Source organism: Semicossyphus pulcher, unplaced genomic scaffold (genome assembly GCF_022749685.1).
Source record: "Semicossyphus pulcher isolate SPU_LCO1_2020_fin unplaced genomic scaffold, fSemPul1.0.p SCAF_27, whole genome shotgun sequence".
In the NCBI taxonomy this organism is placed as follows: Eukaryota; Metazoa; Chordata; class Actinopteri; order Labriformes; family Labridae; genus Semicossyphus; species Semicossyphus pulcher.
In genome coordinates, this window is record NW_027211701.1 from 6,154,957 (window position 1) to 6,178,920 (window position 23,964).

Here is a 23,964-nt window from a genome sequence, read left to right on the forward strand (position 1 = left end):
GTGCGTCTGGGTGTGTGTCCAGGGAGCAGACCCCGACTGAAATCTGACTGGCTACCTCAGCCTTCACTAGGGATGAACTGGATTGACTTTTTAAGCCCTGTTACTAATACCTGGGGTATGGGTATCGACCAATATTGAGTACCAGTCCTGTATCAGTGTTTAATTAATAAGCCGTATGCCTCACTATGTGGAAGATCCTGGATCTTGGCTTGATCCTTCTGGAGGTGCTTGATTAAGTTAGGTGTGTTATGTCTGCGAGCCTGATGTTTCACTGGAATAATTGGGATTTTACATTTTACTTACAACAAATTGATTTTATATGAGAATAAAAAAGGCACAAGTGGGCAATATGGCCCAAACTATGATCAAGTTAATATTTTCAATATTGATCACAAGTCATATATAATTCAATACTGCTGCCTGTCTGTGCCCGGCCTTTAAAGACTAATCCTGATCAAAGATAACTGCCAGATTCCATACAGTGGTTAGAGTCCAGAGTAATGGCATCTAGCTTGGCTTTACCATGAGCTAATGTGTTCCTAAGCTGTTAAGAGCCAAATGCATTATCTTCTGTCTGAGTTAAGGAGCACAAAATTGCTGCTCATCCAGGTCTTGCATCTTACCTCATTATTAATTATGTATCTTATTCTGCATAACAATAAATATTAATGGAGTGTTTCCTTAGAATATTACACAGAGGAAGCATTATGTAAGGTAAATAGTTTAGAACTTTGCATGGAGCATTCATCATTAACATGTACAAACTTAAATCAAACTGAAAATGAGGCAAAGTGGAGTAATTAAACCTACTGTATTCATGACTCGTTTAACCTTTGCCCTCTGTCAGGTAAATGGAGGTGCAGGACAGGAGCCGCTCCCCGTCCCGTAGGACCAGCCGGGTGGAGCAGGTGGTGGGACGATGGCTGAGACGGTCTAGAGACTTGGGCAGCAGGTCTCATTCCCTGACCAGGTACTTATTAGTAGGATTCTCCATTTCATCTTACCGGTGTTTTTTTGACAGAGGGAGGGCCATATGTGTGTCTGCTTCATTGTAGACTTCTAATTGTTTTTATTTATGTCGGCCTGCCTCGCTACAGAGACCGGGCTGCAGTGGACGGGAAGACAGGGGAGTGCAGTGTCACTGATCAGAGGAATTACCCCTTCCGCTTCAACGTTCAGATCCAGCGAGACCCCAACCTCAACTCTCATGGCCTCACTCTGTCCTCCCAGACCCCCATCCTGGTGCAGGAGGTCACTCCAGGTACAACAATGTCAACATAGAAAAGGGAAAATAGAGAAGCAACATTACAAAGAGGCTCTTCAATGTTAAACTAGTGCAGATGGAATATGAATTAGTTATTGACATTTCAGCCCCTCCTTCACCTGAGAGTCTTCTCTGAGGTAACAGCTACAAAGCTCTTCACTGAACTTTAATCAATGTGGTCTGATACTATGTAACAGCCTACATGTCCCTAAAACCCCTGCAGCATTTATCACTCTGGACAACACATTAGCAGAAGACATACAAGGAGTTTAATTTAATAGCTGACTCTGCATGTTAAGGTAAGCCCAGCTATATTGGTACTTGTCTTTGCAGTACAGTAGCTCAGGCTTCTTGCCCCATGGAGATTATGTTCTACATGTCAGTTTCTTTCCCAAGGTCTATTTTAGTGTGCCTTGTTTGTGGGTCGAGCCGAACAAGCACAGCTGCTACTGTTCACTTTGTAGGTGTTGAATCCCTGTGACAGCCGCCCTGGCATGACCTGTCCCTACAGTTAAAATGAAAATCTGCAGAGTGCACAAACTATGTTCAATGTTGCCATTATGATAAAATGTTCTATGAAAGAACAATTACTGAAGTATGCATATTAGCAATACAGTTCCTTTCTGCTGTTGGACATGTTTTCTACAGTACCTGTGCTGGTAATATGTCGTCTCACCTAGGGATGCATGATATTGTCGGCACGTTATCGGTATCTGCAGATTATGGCTTAAAAATGACATATCAGCCGATGCCGATAAGTCATTTTTAAGCCATAATCTGCAGTTACCGATAACATGCCGATAATATTGTTTTTCTGCCGATATTTTACGCAGATAAAACAACGCTTTAATTATGCCTAAATGCTTGATGATCCCTAAAAAAAGAAACAACATGTTACATACAAATGAATATTGCATTTTGTACATAACCTAAGTTTGAGTACTTTTCTTATATTGCCCAGTAAATGTGTACATTTTAAAAAGCCACCACAATAAGAGCAGGCATGACATTAATTCCACTACAGGGGAGACTTGATGTTCTCTGAAATTATGTAGGAAAAAAACATATACCTAATATATCGGTATCGAAATCTGCAAAAAGGGTTGGAAATTATCGGCATATCGGATATCGGCAAAAAATCCAATATCGTGCATCGCTTGTCTCACCTGAACACAAAATCATTTAAAATATTGGAGGATCTGTTCTTTCTCTCCACAAGGTCCAAGTCAACCACATTTTCCCCACCCCTCTCTCCTTCTCAGTCACTGTTCTAGTCTCGCTTAGAGCTAGCTCGGGCTTCATGTGATTGGCTAAATGGTCCAGAAGCATAGCACATAAATCAATGCCTTATGTAATAGGTCTTATGTTTACATGCTTAGTTTGAAGATTCTTCCCATTCACTTCAGACAGTCTTGTGTGGTGTTTATGGAACATGTTCATATAGCACTGACCATGAAAATGTCATTCATTGGTCAGCACTAATCCATACTGACAGGTACGCATTAAGTGAGCTTATTGTAGGTATAATACTGTTACAAGAGCTGTGAAGCCTTGTTGCATATGTTATTTAATCTATTATGTAATGAACTGAGACTCAGAGATTTTTTCTACTCTCTTTTAGCTCTTGTCTGTTCAAACTTTCTGCATTTATTATTAGTGCTGTTATTGCTAGTGAAATGTAAGCCTCTGTGAAGAGCTTAACTGCACAGTGTTCGCATCATATGAGACTGGCTGGGTGGTTTAAAAATACAATATATTCACTTCTTTCAAGAGCAGAGCATTTTTCTGTTCCAATTTTCCTCTTGGCTGTTATTTTGCAAAGAGCAAGTCCCCTAGCAATTGTAATAGTGGAACTGTGCCAGACCACTGCAGGCCTCTGGCCATCGCACAAGGCGAAGTGGAACCTCCAAGGGAGCTGATATTTTATGCTCATACTGCAAACATGCACACAGAAGTGCATCAGCAAAGAGAATATACTGTGGCATCAATGTCTGTGAGTGTGTAAAGTATCTTCAGTATAATAAGGAGACAAAACAATGAAGGAACTTTACAATGAAAGGGACTCTTTTGTCTTTATTATGGCTCTCAGACAGCTACTCCTCCCAGGCTCTGTACCTCTTACAAACAAACCTAATGGACTCTGTTACGCAGTCGATAGGTGAGAATGTTTAGGGAAATCAGTCTTCCCCATAGTATCATTATTGTTGCTGCTAATGCTAATAGTAGACCTGTTGACTACAACTGTTACAATTACGATTACTACAGCCTTTATCATTACTCTGCTTCTCTCGCTAATTTATTTTTTGCTAATTTTCACATTAGTGTACCACTATTATTGGCATTGTAACCATAAGTATGTATTACCTGTTGTTGTTGATGTAACAAGGACATATGTTGTTGTTGTAACTAGGACATATGTTGTTGTTGCTCTCTTTGCTCATCTCTATCCTGCAACCTCTTCTATCCCATTTTCGGCCCATCGAGTCGAGGCAGATGGCTGTTCATCATGAGTCTGGTTCTGCTCGAGGTTTCTGCCTGTTAAAAGGACGTTTTTCCTTGCCAATGTGCCGAATATTGCTAAGTGCTACTCATGGTGATTCATGTTGGGCTTCTCTTTAAATAATACAACAAAGAGTCGGTCTAGACCTGCTCTTTTTGTAAAGTGTCTCGAGATAACTCTGGTTATGATTTGGCGCTATACAAATAAAATTTGATTGATTGATTGATTGATGTGATTAGGGTCTCAAACAAGGAGGTGGGATGTGAATACAGCTGGAGGTGTGTTTGAGAAGATTTACTCAGGATGTCCACAATGGAGTTAAACCTAAAGAACATGAGGATGTGCCAGCACTGCTGGATCACATGGCAATTGCTCACAATGTATATCTTAACATTTGGTTATATGTTTGATATGTACATTTACACGACACACCCCTTAATCATGCTCAGCTTGTGTGTTGATTGCAGAAATAACAGAAAAGGGTAATTCAATACTTCGTGGTTATCTTTGCTTCATGATTTGAAGGGACCATCTGAAAGAGAGCTACTCACAGTCCCTCAGTGTCTGTCCTAAAATAGAATCCTTCATCATCACCTACAGTATCTTTTAATATAATCTACTCACAACCGTCATAATTCTCACTTAATTAAGCCTTTCAGGGCCGATGCCATCCTGTATGCTCTGCATAGTGAATCGTGCAGATTTTATTGAAACAGTTTGAAGGGCTCAGGGCTTCAGAGTCTGGGGTTGAGCTTACATTACCCTTTTGAGCTTTTAAGTTATTGTTGAATACAAAAAAATGCAACACAAAGATAATCACTAGTATTACAATCTGTTTCAGTATATCACTCAGTAACATTGATCTGCTTGGTCTCATGGACATTCCCAATGGATACATCATAACTAAAAGCATCCAATCAAAGGTTCTGTTCTATCTAGTCAGTATGAGATATATATATATATATATATATATATATATTGTGTTAATGTGTATGTATCAAATTATTAAAGCCCCTGTGGGGAGTTTTTTGAAAGTCTGAAATTAATTCTGATAATTAATTCTGATGACTCTATATGACCTACGAAAGCAAATCAGATCATCAGCAACAAGATTGATTATTTCTATATAGTTATTTTTAATGCCTGAAACTTACATTGTCCAGGGCAAATGATACATATGACTGTTAAAGAAAGAAGGATGAGATTTTTTTGTTAAAAAACACCACTTAAGCATGTGCAGGACAAAATCTGCAAAGAGAAAAGAGGTACGGCTTTGTCCACAGGGGGCGCCAAAATCAACACAAACTGAAAGTTCCTCATGGGAGCTTTAAATAGCAAATAGGTAACCAAATAAGTATACATTCTTCAAAAAGTAGAGCTAAATACAAATGTACAGTTAATATAGCTTTTATTGAACAACTTCTCCAATAGTACCCAGTGCTGTAATGCTGTGCGGTCAGATGCTTCATCCATAAATGTGTTATCCATCACTGTACATAATATAAGACAGACAGGGAATCTGAGTTTAAAAGTGTCTCTGTTGCTTACAGATAATCAATTCAACTTAATAAACCAAATTCTGCAAATACAGAAACACAACTTCCCAGTTTTTAAACGACAACTGACTAAAATTGAAAAAGGACTTCAGTCATTGGATACATACCGTGTGTTTTGTTCTGCTTATATTTGTACACTGAAGTGTCTCAGTTTGTTTCTGAGCTGCAGCGCCACAAGGATCTGAATCCCCCTGAGGTCTGGGGGCAGATTACCTTGCTTTCTCCTGTCTGGCTCAAGTCTGCTCTGTCACCATCTGCTTCACACACACGCATGCATGCACACCCACACACACACAGACACACACACAGACACACACACACACACACATACACAGAGAGAGAGAGAGACTGTTGCTCATGTCTCCAGTGGCCCCACTAAGGCTTGGCTCAATGTTTCCTCTCTCTCTGTCCCTGTGGCACGTGCTGCAGCATCTTGACAGTGAAATATGAGTCCTTTATTTAAAAGCTTTTTTCAGAGTGACCAGGGTCACTTGCATCTGTCTGTGTTTGTTGTATCATCAAGTAATACAGTGTCAATAAGATAATTCAGTATTGAGGGCTTACCTGTTTTACAGAAAAACATATGCTGAGGATGTTGATAACAGTAATATGGAAGGTGAAGGCGGGGAGTTGACTAAGGAGGCAGTGGGTAGATGAATGTTGATGTGTATAAGAAAGTATTATCTGCATTTGCACAGTATACACAGATTACACACAAACGTTAAGACAACATTGGTATTTTGTGAAGATACATTAATTTATGTCTTGTTTGTGTGCTGTTGTTCTGGAAACTTGCTTTTGTGATGGTGCACAAGATTGATTGATTTTCGTGTAAATAAAATGTACAAACCATGTTTAACAGTTAACAGTTAACATTTCAGCATTATGACAGAGTACCTGAAGCATCTCTTTCAATGCCTTGTATAATCACTAATCCAGTGACATTTTCATTTGAATTTGTTTATTATTGTTTTCATTTTCTTCTGTACAGAGCAGATAATAAAATCCCTTTTCACAGCCAGTGTAAGTAATGAGGGACAAATTGAACAGCTCTTGTTCTGTGCAAAAAACAAGTTAATTTAAGGCTAAAGCTGTTTGATTTAGTCAAGCCATGTCTATGTTCCAAACTTACTGTTCTCTGCTGCAGTGAAGGTACACTAACACAACATGGAATTTCATTCTACAATTACTGTAACTTGAATGCCAGCTTTATATGGGCACCTGACAGTTGAAAAAAGTGAACCTATATCCTTCACATGTACACAGCAGGCGACCGCATCATCAACGTATTTAAAGCAGCTGTTAAGCACATTATCTACTGTAACGTCTGCAAACAACTTTGCTGAAGTGTTTTTCATACATTTGCGTTTTGCTGAGGTTGAACATCTTTCTTACACTCATTTTCTAGTTGGTGATAGAAAACGCATTTTTATGTATATTTACTAATGCAGCAAATCCTGAGAGAATCCGTAGAGCCGATTAGTATTGAATGCTGACCTAGGGAGGGTAAACGAAAACAATCGGATAGAGCTGAGGATGTTAAAGTAAGCTGAGGGATATACAGTTGTTTGATACAGCCAGTGACTGCCGAGCGCAGAGCGGTGAATTTGCTGCTCTCCCGTGCTTGGGCAGTTAGGTTTGGAGAGCTGAAAATTATGCATCAGTGTGAGATGAAAGGATATCACTAGATTATAAAAGCTACTGCCTGTCGGTGCTGCCGGTTGCAGAATGAATGCAGGCGAGTTGAACAACCTCAGGCATGACAACACAAGGACGTTTTGTGTGTCCAGGTGGTCCTGCAGATGGCCGGCTCGTCCCTGGCGACCAGCTTGTGAAGATCAATAACGTCGCTGTCGATGACCTGACCCCGGAGCAAGCTGCTGAAATAATCAGGTCCTCACTGACAGCTGCATTTGCATTTGCATACACATACACACACACACACACACACAGTAAGCATGTATGTTAGTAAACACCTCAAATTTAATTATATTTAAATGCTTTTAAAATGACCAGTTGTCTTTATTTTATCTTATTTTTTCAGGGAGTGTCAGGATTCGTTGACAATGACTGTCCTCAGAACGATGCTGGTGAGTCTCACAGAAACACATTCACACACAAACACATAATTCACATTAATGGACTCCAGGAGCATGTTTATATATACCTTATAGCATCCATCGTTTCCTTTATTTAAAAGCAAACACATATACAGAGGTGTGTGTGCACTCATGATTGCATATTATAGATGTAGTGTGTCCGTACACATGGGATTTTAAACGCCGTTGTCAACAAAGCCATTAATCAGCATGTCGATGAGGCTTAGGGTCGAGCTTCATTGCTAACAAGCGTCCTGTCGCCAAGGTCCCACCACTACATCAGTGTTAACAGCGACAACATGTTACGCCCTCTGAAACTACCCCCACAGATACGCACACACTCTATCATGATCACTTAATCTACTGTATGTGTGAATGTGTGTGTGGGGGGGGGGGTGGTCTTGGAGCTTGCTCAATCTGTGAAGGTGACGTATGTGTTTGCACTAAGGTGAAGCAGATCGGTAAATAAATGGCTCCTCCTCTGTGGTTCTCATCAACGGCTCTGCTGATGGAGGCACCTTTTCCATCTGATTCATAGCTCACTGCTCCTCCTAGAAGTCATTATTGAGCTTTTCAGGAATTATTAGCATTTCCTAATAAATGGTCATCCCTGTCATGCTTGTTGACGGTCTCAAAAAAACATCAAAGAGTTCTGAATGGCAGCATGGCTAAATGAAGATTTTAATTATAATAAGGCAGTGATATAAGAACTGACAGGTGAATGTTTCTTTGGATTATTTCAATCTACCAAATGTTTTTTTGGAACAATGAATGCAACAATGTGCTAATGTTTGTTACTGAGCATCTGTACTTCAAATACATATGAACACATAACTTGCTTCACATAAATCCTTCAATAGAACTACATTCATCAGGACACTCGTGTTGCATTGAAAGTAAAATAGCATTACTATTATTATATAAATGCATTTTAAAAAGATAATGTAAATTCAACAATGCTTTACAACATGCATGCTTGTGATTTTATTGAACTTTTTTACTATTTCAACTTCTTAAAAAAAGTTTATCTTCATTATATTGCATAAACTTAACATGTTTGATAACATAACCTGTTTGGTTTAATATAGTATTTATTTCAAATGGCTTTTATGTCAGAAGTGATCATGCAACTGTCCTCAACCTTCCATAGAAAACCTGGTTACATTTCTGTATGCATGCTTGGATGCTTTCCCTTTCACTGCAAATACAGCTGCAGTGCTGATTAAGTTATAAAAAATACTTTGACAACCTTATTTATGGTTTGTATTCCTCCCAGGGACCAAAGTCATCATTCATCACACCAGAGAAGAGGGCCAAGCTCAGGTCCAACCCAGTAAAAGTTCACTTTGCAGAGGAGGTGGAAGTCAATGGACACTGTCAAGTGAGTAAAAGAGCATGGGGTGCAGTTAATCTGCAGCCATAATGTTGATAACTTACAGCTTTAGATCCCCCATCCTGCTCTTCACTGTTTGCTATATATATTCTGTATGTCAGTTTCCTTTAGAAAATCAACATTAATCAAATTCAGGTACAACTTGACCTTTTAAAGTTTTGTACAGGTTTAATACGCTCCATCACAACAAGTTAAATACAAGACTTTTTTTGGCTTTTGCCTTTATTACATGGGACAGCTGAAGAGAGACAGGAAATGTGGGGAGGAGAGAGTGGGGGGTGACATGCACCAAATGATCACAGACCGGGAGTCAAACCTGCAATCAGTGCGTCAAGGACTGCAGCCTCTGTATATGAGGCGCCTGCTCTGCCAACTGAGCTAAACCAGCACCCCAAATGCAAGACTTCAGACCTATGTTCTCTGTCAGGGTATCAATCAATGCTAGACTTCAATTACACGCATATCCAGACTTCTGCATTTTTCCCTGCTATGATAACATTATGATTATTAGGTGTGTGGAGCTAGCATCTTGTCCCAGAGCATGGAACACAGAGGGCTATACGGGCTCTTCTTACTTTTCCTTTGCTCAGCAAAGAGTCATCTGTATGTTTTTACTGGTCCTTTTGGAGAGAGCTTGAGCTAAATGAGTTTGTGGGCAGATGTTCTACCTCTAATGCAGCCAAACACTTTACAACACTTTACCAAAATCCTTGCATGACCCTGCGTTTTTCCTTATCTATATTAAAAAATGTTAACAGATTACATGTTAATTCCAAGTGTAAATGGGTGCAAAATATTTAAATTTTTTGATTTGTTTAATTTAGTTTAGTTTTTTTTGCTTTTTTAAAAATGTCCACACAAACGTATTAAAGTTTTAAAAGTTTTTTTTTTTTATTATTATTCAAAGCAATAATCTCGAAGATTTTCATTGAAATAAATGTCTGTTCAGTCACTATCTATCACCGAATGAGGTAACACAACGGTGATTGAGCCTATGACCCACGGATGAAAGCTTTTGCATTTGCAGTATTATGGACTGGGTGTCCAAAGAATCACAAGCGGCGCCCAGTAAATGATGCGTTTCCGTCACTCAGCAGTGGTTGGTCTGCCAGAGAGGGTAGGCAGAGCTAGCGCAACAAACACACTTGTGTGTAAAGCGGCTGTTTTCCCGGTCTCTGCAAGTGTTGCGAGTAAACAGTAATCTACTATGGCTGAACGAACAAAGAAAAGATCGATGACTACAGATACAACTTCAAAAAATAAGTGAAAATCCAAAGAAAAGAAACAAATTTGACCCTCAGATGAAGCAAACAGTCTAAAAAGGAAAGCGACCGTCAGCGAGGAAAATCAAGAGTTACAACTGGAGCCAACCCTGGACGTCACACATGCAACACTGTCTGGATATCTGGGAAGTGTGCTCCCACAATTATCGTTTATTGCCACAGGTGCTGCCAAAGAGAACGAAACTGAGATCTTCAAGTTACCACTTTAATTTTGATATTTATTTATGAAATCATTTGTAGTCTCCAACTTTAGTTAATCGATGGTTCTCAACTTGTTTTTGTTGTAACCCCATAATATGGAGCTATTTCTGTTTGTGAGGTCAACACAAGGAATGATTAGAAAATCCTCGCCCCTTTAAGGTCTCCTAGATTTGATAAGTTTTTGGTACAACTGACAGTTCTTTAAAATGAGATTCATCTTTGTCAGATGCACCTTTAGACAATGATGAAGAGTGATGCTTTATAATTGCTCTGTATTATTCCATGCAGTATGCAGTTTTTCTCTCATAAGCCTGGCTCTGGTTGGTTCCCATCCTGCCAGCGGATGTGAAATTAGCTGGATGAGGAAGCCACAAGGCTGAAGTGTCCATTACTGATCACAGAGAGAACACGGATCGATGTCTCTCCCATCCTCCAGTCCTAATGTCTGCGATTACAGGACAACAAGCACAAGATTAAGGGAGCGATAGAGATGGAGGCAGATAGGGAAGAAACATAGAGAGGGGGCTGAGTAAGCCATTGTTATATGGCGGAGAAAAAAGAGAAATGGAGGATGGAAGAGAGGTGTTTTCTAAAACTTGAAAATTTTCATTTATACTTAAACATACAGACATCAGTCTTGCATTATATTACAGTATTAATACATAACAACACTTTCAAATGTGATAAAAAAGGGAAGGGGTGATGCGGAAAGATGACTCAACATAGTGAACAAGCGGTGCAGACAGAAACAGGCCAGTGGGTATGATGGGAAGAGCTGAAGATGAGACGAGGCTCATCTCTCTCTTTCCTTTCCTAAGTCTGTTGTAATGTATTAAGCTCCCAATAATTCAAAATTCAATAATTCTTTGATGACAAAGCAGGAGTCCTTGTTCCAATCAAACTGAAAACTGCATTTTAATCAACCTGTTTTTATAAGCATTTCAATTGTGTATCTTTTATGTTTATCACAGTATGTTTTAATCTGAACGCCAACATTTCCACCTCAGCCAAAGTTCAATGGAAACTGACTTGATGCATTAATCATGGCATACATTAGGCATGTGACTAGACACTGAAGAGATGAAAAATGACTGCAGACAGAAACATCACATCTGTACGGGGCTGTGAGCAGACTGTAACCCTCCTCACAATAACACATGAAAAAAAAAAAAAAAAAAAATTCTGTCCTGTGTTTTTCATCGTTTCATAATCAACCCTTTGTGTTACTTCCTCAACTCTGTAACAGTAGTGGATGTTAACGTGTATTATTTCACAATTTCCTTATAACACAAATTCAGTCAAAATGTTGCCCTAACCATTTGCATCCAGAATCACAGTCATCACTTAATGCCTTTTTAATGCTGCAGAGCCTTTGTTTTGGAATGCATGTAAAGGTTGTCCAACCTTGGTTTTGTCATTTTAAGAATTTTGCTAATATCTGTCCACTGCTGAGCTTCAGAGACACCAAATTCATCACACCATAAATGCTTTCATTTCCTCACATTGAGATTATGGTGAATCAGAAAAGGATTCAGAGTTCAAGTTGCCTAAACAATAAGAACATAAGCTACCATATCTCATCCTCTTAATGTCCTCACGTAGGCTAAAAGTTTATGAATGAAACAAATTCTAGAAAAGGTGATCCAGCTTTAGCTGTAACTCTGTGTTTTTCAGGTAACAAGTGTTAAAGTCCAGGTGCTACATTCATAAGCTTTATCAGTATTTTACAGTGTCAGACAAAAATTCCCACATGCAAAAAAAGGCCATCAAATTCAAACTATCACAAACACGGAGACATCATTGCTTTTCTTTATAGACTCTATGTCATATCTTGCTGTCAGGCTGTTTTAATCCTCTTGAACCAGCAGGTTTTATGATGCTCTCACTTCATCTGACACTTCCCATGACCTCTGACCCCATGTGTGATTCACAGGGCAACTCGCTGCTCTTCCTGCCTAACGTCCTGAAGGTGTATCTGGAGAACGGGCAGACCAAGGCCTTCAAATTTGAACCTAGCACCACAGTCAAGGTACTATGCAATGATGCAGTCATGTGGATATCTATTCATATTTATTACCAGCTTCATGTCTTCATTGTACTGGATAGGGCTAAAATCTTATATCTCGATGACAATATATATCACGATATAGCTTTTTTTCTGGTCATTTTAGTCTATATGAAATAACCACATGGTAAAACCTATTTTTGGATAATCCTGTGTGAATTAAAGTTTTGAGAAATAAAAAGTACTGAGTATTTTCTTATTTTATTGAGTCATGCAGGGCTTTCCACTAGCTGTAACAACCGTCCCTGTATGTTGTTTATTTTTAAATCAGTAAATAGTGAAGCGGCCCGTTTTAGTATTCTGGATGCTACAAATGTCAATTAGATGCAAGAGAAACAAAGAAAAGGAAAATGATGCTGTGATAATAATCATCACCTTATGATTTTGACACGGACAGGAGTGATCCCTCTAGCACTGTCCACTGACAGGCAGTCGCAAAGAAAGATTAGAAAAAATGACAAACAGTAGGCTACAGCACTGCCTACTGTTATGCATCTTAGAGAATTCTCTGCTGTAAAAGCGATACTTAGTCTTTATAAAGGTAATTCATTGATTTGTACGTTTACTAAGCCCATAAAAGTCTGCGTGGCGTATTGGGAAATCTTTTTAATGCTTTCTGTGCAGGCGTCACGTCGCTGCCACCGGTCTTTTCTGGTGTTTTCCAAAGCAGCACGTAATGACAATGACCGCTCTCTGTGCAGTAAAATGCAGTTGTTCTTCTTGTCTTCAAGTCTTTTGCTAATATCTATCAAACACTGAAGTCTGCTCTCCGCCAAATGCACTCTCTGCTCTCAGCTGTACGGCCCCACCTCTCCACACTCACACACTCCGCGCATGCAGGGGCGGGGCTTACACGGACAGACAGGCATCGCTCATACTCGTATTGATTTAAAGCGGAGGCAAGTGCTTCTAAAATGAACAGGAAAAGCAATACACGACTTGTCAGTCAGAATTACTTCAACAACAGAAAAAAGTAGCCAGGTGTAATTACATGACTATTCGGCAGTTTTGCCGGGAAGGCTTACAACTTAAAGCGTTGTCAAACTGCCATAAAGCAGTGGTTTTGCGACATCACGATAGCACATACAATAGATATTTCCGTATCATTTTGACGATATACGGTATATCGACATATCGCCCAGCCCTACAATAGTAGTGGAGTGTTGTGGGTACATGATGTGCTTATGTAAAAGTCAGTCTTAATGTTCATATTTACTTCCTTTATTGTTGTGCTTCCTTACTCTTGCTAACTCTATCATTGTAAATTAATGCAATGCAATGTCAGCCTGCAGAAAGCTATGTTTTTAAATAAAACAGTATAACTTAGTCGATGATTTCTTGTATTTATTTCCTGATTTAAATCAGATTTTTCTGATTCCGAAAAATACTTTCTGTTACTTAATGGATGGCTCATCTCAGCTCACTTCAGCAATTATGTCCCTGGATGTTATAAAATATCGTCTCTCAAGATGTAATTTTCTCTCTGCATCAGGACATAGTGATGACACTGAAGGAAAAGCTTTCTCTGAGCCGAATTGAACACTTCTCCCTGGTGCTGGAGCAGCAGCACAGCATTACCAAACTACTGCTGCTACATGATGAGGAGATGATACAGCAGGTACACACTCACACTATTGCTTTGTATTTTACATGACTCTCTGAATATACATATTTTCCCTACAGCTTAGTTTGGAAGTGGGTTAAATCTTCACCACCTTAAAGCTTTCACCTGCATTCAAATGGATTATGAAGCAAAGTGCATATGTGTGTGTTGTGTTCAGGTGGTCCAGAAGAAAGAGGCCCACGACTACAGATGTCTGTTCCGTGTCTGTTTCCTGCCCAAATTCCTCCAGACGCTGCTGCAGGAGGATCCAACTGCCTTTGAATACCTCTACCTGCAGGTAGATAGTTAGAGCTCTGACCCACAGAAAAACTACAGGCTGCAGCAGTATACTCTTCATACACTCATCAATGTTGACACTCTTAAGTTATATTTTTTCTGTAATTTGTTCATATATTAGTATATATATTAGTTTCATATATTTTGACTCAGTGCTCAACTCCCCATCAGACAGAGATTGGTCATTTATCAAAAGTTATACTGAAGCAAGATTTTGGCCTTCAGCATTTATGAAAACAAAATAATTGAGATAAAACAGCGTTCCCTTTTGCTCTCATTTTTCCTAAGGTATTAGTCTAGTGCACCCCTTTCCCTGTTCTCCTGGTATGAGGGGGTTAAGCTACATTCAGTTGTAAATTGTATCCAAGTGAATCCCTCTCAGCCAGGCATGTGGCATTTTTCAGCTCGAGCAAATTTGATGAAGTAATTATGCTAAATAATAGGGATTTAAAAATTAATTAAAATAATGGTGATTATGATTTTTGCCATATTAGGGAAGAGAAACATCAGTATACAATGCGTCATTGACAAGTGTCCTCTCCAAGGGCGTTCTGAATCTGCATTAAGTGCATTAAGAAGCAAAGCTCTCAAAAGTCTAGTTATTGCTGCTGTGGACACTTTTCATTGTGTGTGTTGGGGGGGGGGGGTATTTTTATCAAATTCCACCATGGTTTTACCCCTGAGCTGTAATTCATTGATTTAAATGGGGAAAATACGTATTTTGTCACTTAACAAGTAAAACTTGAACTGTACATACACAAGTCTTGCATGAGTGAAAAACTTGCACAAGAAATCTTGCATCTTCACCTTAAAAATAAGTTATCTGATATTTTCAGCTCAATAACCAAAACATGTTAAGGACATCACGGAGGGTTCAAAGACGTGTAAAAAAATAAATATTGTTCCTCCAATGCTATTTTTTTACGAATGTGTTGTTTTTCTGCTACCTATGCTGTTTTACTGTCTGTGTTTGTTAGGGGGTGAATGATGTGCTACAGGAGCGCTTTGCTATAGAGATGAGGTGTAACACCGCCTTGAGACTTGCTGCGCTTCACATCCAGGAGAGGTTGGCGAGCTGTGGACAGTCACCAAAGACCAACCTGAAGATAATAACGTGAGACGCTCACATATTTTAATGATATCCTACTGTAATAAAGTAATAACATTCACAGGAAGAACTATTAAATGTATATTGAGCATTAAGGATGCTTTTTTTAATTTTGTTGTCTCAAAGAAAATATCTGTACATTCACACATCCTAAGTGCAGTTTGAGCTCTCTTCTAGTCTTGTACGCACAAACAGACCCTCTCAGTCTGAGTTTCTGTGTTTGCTTCAGGAAGACGTGGGGCATAGAGAACTTTGTGTCATCTACATTATTGAGGAACATGCGAGAGAAAGATCTGAGGAAGGCCATCGGCTATCACATGAAGAAGAGCCAATCGCTGCACGATCCCAAGCAGAAGGGCCTGTCTGTCAGTCAGGCTCGCATAAACTACCTGGAGGAGCTGAGTGATCTCAAGTCTTTTGGAGGGAAATCCTTCAGTGCCACCATGATGGTGGGGTTTTTTGGCAGCTTGCTGTTTATTTGTTTTATTTTTTAGTTGAAACTTGGTTGATTGAAGTTTCAGTCTTCTCATTCTCATTACTTCCCCCATCTCTCTGTCTGTTTTAAACACCCCTTGCCTGCTTCCCAACTCTTCAGCTCCAGGACAGGGAGTCAATGGTGACCTTGTTGGTGGGGGCACGGTACGGGGTCAGTCAGGTAGTCAACCACAAACTGAGCATCCTGTCTAACCTCACCGAGTTTACCAGCATCACACGCATTGAGCTGCTGCCTGAATCTGACAAGGTCAGCCTGGTCAAAATCTACCTGCAGGACATCAAGGTGAGCACACGTCAAACACATACAGAAGTAGAACACAAAATACTGTAAACATGGTCAAAGAGAATTTTTGCTTTGAAGTAGCTGAATCATTATATTATGTTGAATACCAATTGTGCAATGCCTTTGTTGTTGCAGCTTGTCTGCATTTGTCATGTGTTTTGACATTTTAAGACAGCGCCCCTTTTACTTTTTATTAATAGTTTTGTTTGTGGGTTTTTTTGCACCTTCAGCTAGGACGTCTGAGATTTAGCCACTTTAGATGTCTGAATACCTTGGGAATCAAACCGCTAACTGCCACACCTCTTTAATCCTCAGACATGTTTAACATACAAGGACTCCTGCCAGTACCCCAGTAGGATTAGGGTTAATGGTTTAAGAACACTGCTAATTAGCATTCACCTTAACATGACCTTCCATTAAAGCAGTGTTTAATAGGAGATTAACTATTTTAAGGAGTCTTCTCCTGACCTGTTCACAGTATTTTGTGTCCTCCCGCCTGTATACAATGTGCAGACTTTAGCATGAAAAGAAGTACAGCAGTGTTTTCATCAGTGTCATTATGGCCCGAAACAAAGAGATTACTGTATGCTTAATGTTTTTCCATTGCTGAAAGTCTCCCTCTTTTTCCTTGTCCTGTCTCATATCATCTTGTCTCCTTTCTCACGCAAAGCCCATCACGTTGCTATTGGAATCAGTGGCAGCCAAAGATATGTCCTGCCTTATAGCAGGCTACTGCCGAGTGTTTGTTGACCCCAACCTTAACATCTTTCCCTGGATAGATGACTTCAGGAAGCACAAAGTGTCTGCAGAGGAGGGTAAGGAAAAAATACACATTTACTGTAATGCACAGCCATAAAAGATGATTAATAGATCCACAGTCACACACCAGTAATTTATAAATAATAAATAACTACTTTCATGTCGGTGTATGTTCACAGGTTATGTGTCCCGGTGTGGCAGTGACTCAGATAACTCCTCAGATTTGGACATGGAACCGCTGGTCGCCCAGGTGTCTCAGGATGACAAGCCCCGCCCTCGCGTCAGATCTTCATCAGATCCAGATGGAAGGAAAAGAAAAGACAGAAAGAGAAACAAAGATGGCAAAGAAAAGGCAGAGAAACCTTGGGGGGATAAAAAGGAAAAAGAAGAAAAGGATGCTGACACAGAAAAGGAAAATGTTCCGCTAGATACAAACAAAGTGGGTGAACAGGAAGCTACAGAGCTCAAGGAGGAGACAGAGGGAGCGCGTGATACTTGCCGAATACAGATTGAGATATTAAGCAACTATTCGGGGGAACAGCGGGAAAAAATGGGACAAGAAGGCAAAATGGGAGGTGGAGGAGCAGCAGAGGAGCAGCCCCCTGTTTCAGAAGCATCAGATTCTTGTCACTCTGACTCTCGTTTCCTCACCAGCCCCTCCAGTGACTCCCTTGATGCTTTGGAGGAAGATGACTTACTTTCATGTTCTTCTTCCTCCATCCACCCCAATAGTTATGCCCATATTCATTCTCCCCTTCAGTTACATCACTACTCTTACGGGCACTCTCAGTCCCACTTTCTTGCCCCTCCACCAGCTCACTCCCATCCCCTTATCCACCTCACAACTCCAGACAAAGGAGGAGGGGGAAGCAGGAAGTCAGGCGATGGAGCCGATCCCCAACTCCTCACACCAGTCTCCACCTTTCCAAGCCTTCACAATGTCCAAAAATGTCCAAGTAACCCGTGCTCTAATGACAGCTCCCTGTGTTTCGCTGAGCTCTCCCTCCTTGTGGACTTCTTGCCAAGCCCTCCAGAGGCAAGTGAGGAGGAAGATGAAGAAGAGGAGTTGAGGAGAAGGAGGAAAAAGGTGTTGAGAGAACTGAATGAATCGGTGAGGAGAGCAGGTGAAGGCGGAAGTGTCAGCGGAGAGGGTAGTTTTAAAGAACATCCGCCGTCCACCTCCCCATCGTCCCCCTCCTCCAACATGGAGTTTGTGTTTAACTTTGACCAAAGTGACGCCAGCTGCTACTACAAGCTCTGCTCCAACATCACCCCTGACAGCGCTCGCAGCCTCCCCCGGCCCCTGAGTCAAAATGAGGGAGAAGATGGGGAGGAGGGGGAGGAGGGGGAGGAGGTGGAGGGAGATCCTTCTAAGACGGTTGACTTGGAGCCTGTTCCAATCCTGCAGCCACCGCCTGGCTTTGGAGACAGCAGCTCTGATGAGGAGTTCTTTGATGCCAGAGATCGCTTCACCTCACCTGAAGACCCCACCTCAGGAGCCCTACCAAGAGGTGATTTCTGTTAGTGAGGCTGATCAAATGCTTTCTGTCATTTCAAAAGCAAAGGTGCTTTTACTGCCATCTAGTGGTTTACTCCACAAAAGTGAAACAACAGCGCATTAGAGAGCAATGCAACATAATTGTGAGAATAGCTGTAGACAGCTGTAGACTTCTGACCACACCTACTTTAAAGGCTATGCTGGATGTGGTCCACTGACTATAAAGATTCCGACTTAAGAGCCTTCAGAGCTTAGAGCATCATGCTCTCCTGCCAGAGAAGAGATAGAATCATTACACATAACTGTCCAAAGATATTTATCACTCCAGGAATTGAAAGTAACTAAAGACTTATGTTCTGTGTTTACGTTCAATTCTGAGGTACTTGTACTTTACTTGAACACTTGGTAGTTCAAGTTAAGTACAAGTAGTAGTTTTTACGCCATTATTTTTATTTCACAGGAATAGTTAGCAGTTACTTTTCAAATAGAATTCAGTACTAATTAACAAATTGTTCCAAACCTCCTTACCAAAGAGCAGTACCCTGAATGGAGCCCTTTGTTCAGTGTTTGGCATGTCTTTGAGTCAGGAGAGATTCCCCCTTCCCTGGTATCATTTCAATCCAATACTTCAAAAGAATATTACAAAATACTAAATATGACAATAAGTTTATGCAAAAAAACTTTTTAATTCTTCACTGTCACATTAATCATCTCACAACCCCTCTGATGTATTGTGTATCCTTAGTTGGGAACATTGGACAATCTAACTACTTTTGCTACAACAGCAAAATGCTAATTACACATTGATCATACACTATTAATCACCCTCCATTGATAATAATATGCATTCATTATATATATATAGTATTTTGACTTACATCACTCTAAGTACATATTGCTGATAATGCTTCTGTACTTTTACTTCATTAGGATAATGAATGAAGGTAATTTACTTGTAATGTATTGTTGCATTTCTCTATTTCCATGTTTACCTAAGAACTCCTTCTCCCACACCCCACCCCACCACTATCAACCATACACAAAAACTTCAAATTGTTATATGTACTCTCCCTAATAATGGTAAATTCTATGTGACCATTCAACATGACAAACAATGAGTTGTCATTTCTACTACAAAGTATAATTTTCAGCTGATTCATTGGGTTATGGTTTGGTGTTATCTAGCATCATATTTTTATAAAACATATTTACTCTATAACCAGAAAGACTATCGGGGGAGGAATTTGTCCAGAAGCTGCAAATGTCAGGAAGACATAATTAAGATTTGCCCTCATCCACAGTGGAAACTACGTCCTAGGCAGTAGTAGGGGATGTAGTTTGTTTTTGAAAAATAAACCTATGTTGATGAACACTGTTTTTAAATAAATTTTGACTGAGCTATTATTTCTGTGTTGCAGATATTTGCACAGAGGCAAAACTGGACTTCCTCAGCACACTCAGCCTCAGTGACATTGGAGTCTCTGTAACAGAAGCTGACAAAGATGTGGACGTAGAGGAAGAAAGGAGAGGAGAGGAGGAGGAAGGAGGAGGCAGGGAAACATTGTTTCAGCTCAGAAAACGGTCACGGAAGCGCCGTTCCTTCATGGAAACTGATTACACCTCTACAGTGTCATATCCAGAGCAAGATCCAGAATCAAATCAGGACCTGGTCTCGAGTAGGATTAGTAAGAACCCGTTGGCAGAAGCCAATAATGCACAAATGCTGAGTTTAGATCCTGAACCTTCCAAGCAAACCCAGAATCCAAGTCCCACTGTTTCCTCCCTGACTTTCTCTGAAGGGGAACCGACTCAGCTTGAGTCAAAACCTATCTTGTCTAAACACAACTCGCATGAACCAAGCACGTCCTGTGGTTTTGGGTCTAAAGAGCAGACTAGAGACCCACAGACCTCCTCAAGATCCAGGAAGCAAGAAATGGAGATGGAACCTGATGCAATGGAATCCAAATCGGTCACAGATCTGGTGAAGGCAGCATCCCCTACGATCAGCGTTGTCCGCTGCCGGGTGGATCCAGACGGGAAAGAGAGTGCAGATCGGATGGCTGATGGGAAGGAAGAAGGAGAGAGACAGGAGATGGGTAAGGGGAAAGAGGATGGAGAGAAGGAAGAGACAACCAGTGTGTCAGGCAATGGGCCGTTTACTAGTCATATGTTTTTGCCAGAAATCACTAAGGAAGAAGTAAAGAGGGAAGAAGAGAAGAACGACGGGTTGAGAGGAAGCTCATCTAGTTCAAAAAGACCACTCATAGGTAGCATAGGCAAGCCAGAGGCCAACAATCTGCCTACAGGTTTGATAGGTGGGAATAAAAAGGGGAGTAACGGCCTTTTGGGAGGCCATCTGATCGCCCCAGAGCATGTGGAGGAACATATGCTTAAAGGCGTGCATAAAAAGTCGAACCCTCAATCACACACCCCCCCACCCCCCCCCCCCCCCATCACCTCTACCTCCAATACCAGTTCATAACAAATCCCAAAGTGACTGCTTGGTGAGGGAAGAAGGTGGCAGCAAAGTCAGGGCCACCTCACCCGAAACATCTTCTGAGGACATTCCACTTAGCAAAGAAAATCACACTGACAAAGCACAGTTATGTTTAGAATTCAGTACCATTGTTAACGAGGATGAGGCCATCAGTGGTGTTAGTCCTACCATGACTAACAGTGACGAAGTTACAGACAGCACCAATTCGGACAATGTCTTTGATGACGATGAGGTAAGTAATTCCTTAAATTCTTGCTCAAGTGACCAAAAAGATGGCTGGGCCACAGCAACAAAGAAAAGCATCAGAGCAAATTCAGCTTCAGTAGGTAAAGGTGAGTCTAAAATGGCTTTTAAGTCTCTTCCTATCACTGAAGCTCATGCAGGAATGAATTCAGTGAATTCTGATTATACGCGCACTATAAACTCTATTACTGCAAAGCTTGGCGCAGCAACAAGTGTCACTTCTCCTACATTTAATTCAGGTACTATATTGAAAAGTGAAGTAACACATGAAGGTTCTTCATGTTCTGATCAAATCATAGACAAGCCCAGCAGTGATTCCACCAAGCTAAGAGCAGAAGCTAAAGGCAGTTTAGCTAGTCCTAGCTTCGCGCAAGCCTACACAGCTACAACTCAAGATCTCTCTAAAGACTCTCCCTCTCCAACTCACTTCCTCTTCCAGCCGTGCTCCCCTAGCTTTATGGGTCGCTTATCTGCCTCCACACTTAGAGGAAAGATTCAAAAGTTGCCCCTTTATTTATCTCGCTCCCAGGAAACCCTCAACCAAGCTGGGGTTGGAAATGTAGCTCAGAGTCCTGCTGAAGACAAAAGTAGGAATGACTTCGAGATCACTGTTAAAGTTACAGACGTTAATGACATCACACAAACAATAGATTTTAATAAGGGCCTCTCAAAGTCAGTGGACTCAGTGGGCTCAGATGATTCAGATACGACTGTTACAGGATCAGAGGTGGATAGGGAGTTTTTTGTGGAAACAACCTCTGCTAGGAGTTTTCATTCAGGTTTAAAAGTAAAGGAAGTAAGCTCTCCATTGCCTGTCCAGACTGAGCCCAAACCCCAACTCCAAAATCAGCTTCTCTGCACAGGATCTATCAAGAACACGCCAGGACCAATAACTGAGCCTCCAGCGTCCATAGTGAACAACCTCCAAAGAGACTCTCCAGGCATCAAGATGGACACTCCTGGCCCCATAAAAGATGCTTCACCTTCTATCCTCCCTCCGATAGTTGTTACCACGCAGAATTTAAATGGTCCTGGACTCCCATTTCATAGTCATGCACAGAAAGTAAAACGGACCAGTAGCGACAGGCCTTTGATGGGTCTTTGTAGGCCCACCGGGCAGAATTCAGACTCATCAAAAACACTTTCCTCAGGCTGCAGGGTGTTTACAGTCTGCGAGGATTCATTGCAAACAAACAACCAAATTGAGGTGGCAACTCCTCCACCCTTGAAGTCTGACTTTGGCTGCAGCTCTGTGCTAGCGTCTGGATGTGAGACAGTTATGGATGGGGTGCAGATGCCACTGGATGCATGCGGTTGCCCTGCAGTCTATACCAACTGCTTCAGCAGCGGGGACGGCTTTGATGAGGAGCTGACAGTCTACGAGTTCTCATGTCGCACACAAAGCAGTGGAGTCACTCAGACTTCAGCAGGTCTTCCACTCATTACTACACCACCTGTTCCCTCTTTTCTTTCCACCTCCTCCACTCACTCTCCCTCCTTCCCGCGCTCACTCCTTTTTTCCTCTTCAACCTCAGAGCTCAGCCCTCTCCTCTCCCCACTGTCTGATGGCTCTGACTGTTTCCTGTCTCAAACGCACAAGGACACCATCAGTCGGCTGGGCCAGCAGCGTTACCCAGAACCTCCAGCAGGTTTCCAAGTACTTCGTGTAGATGTGGACCAACTTCTTTCCATTCTGGAAAGTACTGGAGCTGACCGATCAGTGGCAGGCCATGGAGGTCGCCACCCTAGGGACACCTGCCCTGCCCACTTTACAGAGAACAAGCGGGTGCTCCAGACAGAGGCACGGCGGCTGATGTCAGGCTGCCAGAAGGTAGTGGGGATTGGACAGAGCCCAGAGGAAATGCTGCGCTCCTTGGCTAACAGTTTCCGGACCCTGGTGGAGTTGGCAGGTATATGCCTTTGGTTTTCTGGTTGCGACAGGTGTGACCGGAGGAACGCAGAGGCAGTTGCAGGTCTGGTGGATGTGGCCCGTTCATTCAGAGACTTCTGTCTGGCAGCAGAGCGAGCCAGCAGCAAACGCAGCTGCCAGGACCTGAGCACCAAGCTGCTAGCCAAACAGTGCACCGCGCTCACCGCCTCTGTCTTCTGCCTCACTCAGCTCTTCCGCACCCTCACTGCTCTATGAGAGGATCACACCCTCTTCAAAATGACCTTCAGGCAACCGGTGGTGTGTAACCTTAATACAGAAGATCGCCAATGAGCCCACAGCTGCTGCACATGTGGGCAGAGTATGTTTGTCGTGTCAGAATGGGCAGTAGAGCGCAAAGTGAGCTTAGATCTGAAACACTGTTGTGTCACTGAGCTTTATGACAGCTCAAATGATCACAAAACTCTCAACATTATAGAGCCAGTTTGAGATTGTTGGGGTGCATGTGGTTATTGACTATATGCTGTGCACGTACTGTAGCCCACAAACCAAACAGTCAGCCAACACCCAGACTGCAGAGTGGTGCAACCTGCAAAAGCAGAACCTGCTTGCATTTCAGTATTGAGGAACTGCTGTACTTGAATGTATTCTATGTTATCTATTATATTTATTTATGTATTCATTTATTTATTTATTTATTTATTTATTTTATCAATGAGTTACTTCAGTGAGCAAGCAAGGAATGTAAAGACAAAGAAGGACGCAATTTGGAAATGTTTACGGGCAAAGCTTTAGTTAGAGCCTTGGTGTGTGAGAGTGGAGGGCCGTTTACACACGTACACAAGCACACAACCTCAAACACACAGATTGAATCAGCATTTGATTCTCATCATACACAGGCCTTTCATTTGACTGACTGACCATGTGAAGAT

The 23,964-nt window shown here is 41.4% G+C and overlaps 1 protein-coding gene across 1 annotated transcript; it reads left to right on the forward strand.

Moving 5' to 3' along the window:
- Nucleotides 1-851: 851 nt before the first annotated feature.
- On the forward strand, nt 852-23,290 carry LOC138604787 (FERM and PDZ domain-containing protein 1). Its single transcript, XM_069676775.1, has 16 exons — nt 852-970; nt 1,098-1,261; nt 7,111-7,213; nt 7,365-7,410; nt 8,696-8,800; nt 12,230-12,325; nt 13,854-13,979; nt 14,143-14,262; nt 15,239-15,375; nt 15,599-15,818; nt 15,965-16,147; nt 16,818-16,962; nt 17,086-18,417; nt 19,823-20,099; nt 20,172-20,813; nt 20,899-23,290. The coding sequence occupies exons 1-16, from the start codon at nt 852-854 to the stop codon at nt 23,288-23,290; spliced, it is 6,207 nt and encodes a 2,068-aa protein (XP_069532876.1).
- Nucleotides 23,291-23,964: the final 674 nt, after the last annotated feature.

Excerpts from the sequence above, each read along its gene's own strand:
- LOC138604787 (XM_069676775.1), top strand. The coding sequence starts at position 852 with ATGGAGGTGCAGGACAGGAGCCGCTCCCCGTCCCGTAGGACCAGCCGG. Across the intron at positions 7,214-7,364 it reads CAAGCTGCTGAAATAATCAG|GGAGTGTCAGGATTCGTTGA; the intron begins GTCCTCACTGAC and ends TTATTTTTTCAG. Across the intron at positions 8,801-12,229 it reads AAGTCAATGGACACTGTCAA|GGCAACTCGCTGCTCTTCCT; the intron begins GTGAGTAAAAGA and ends TGTGATTCACAG.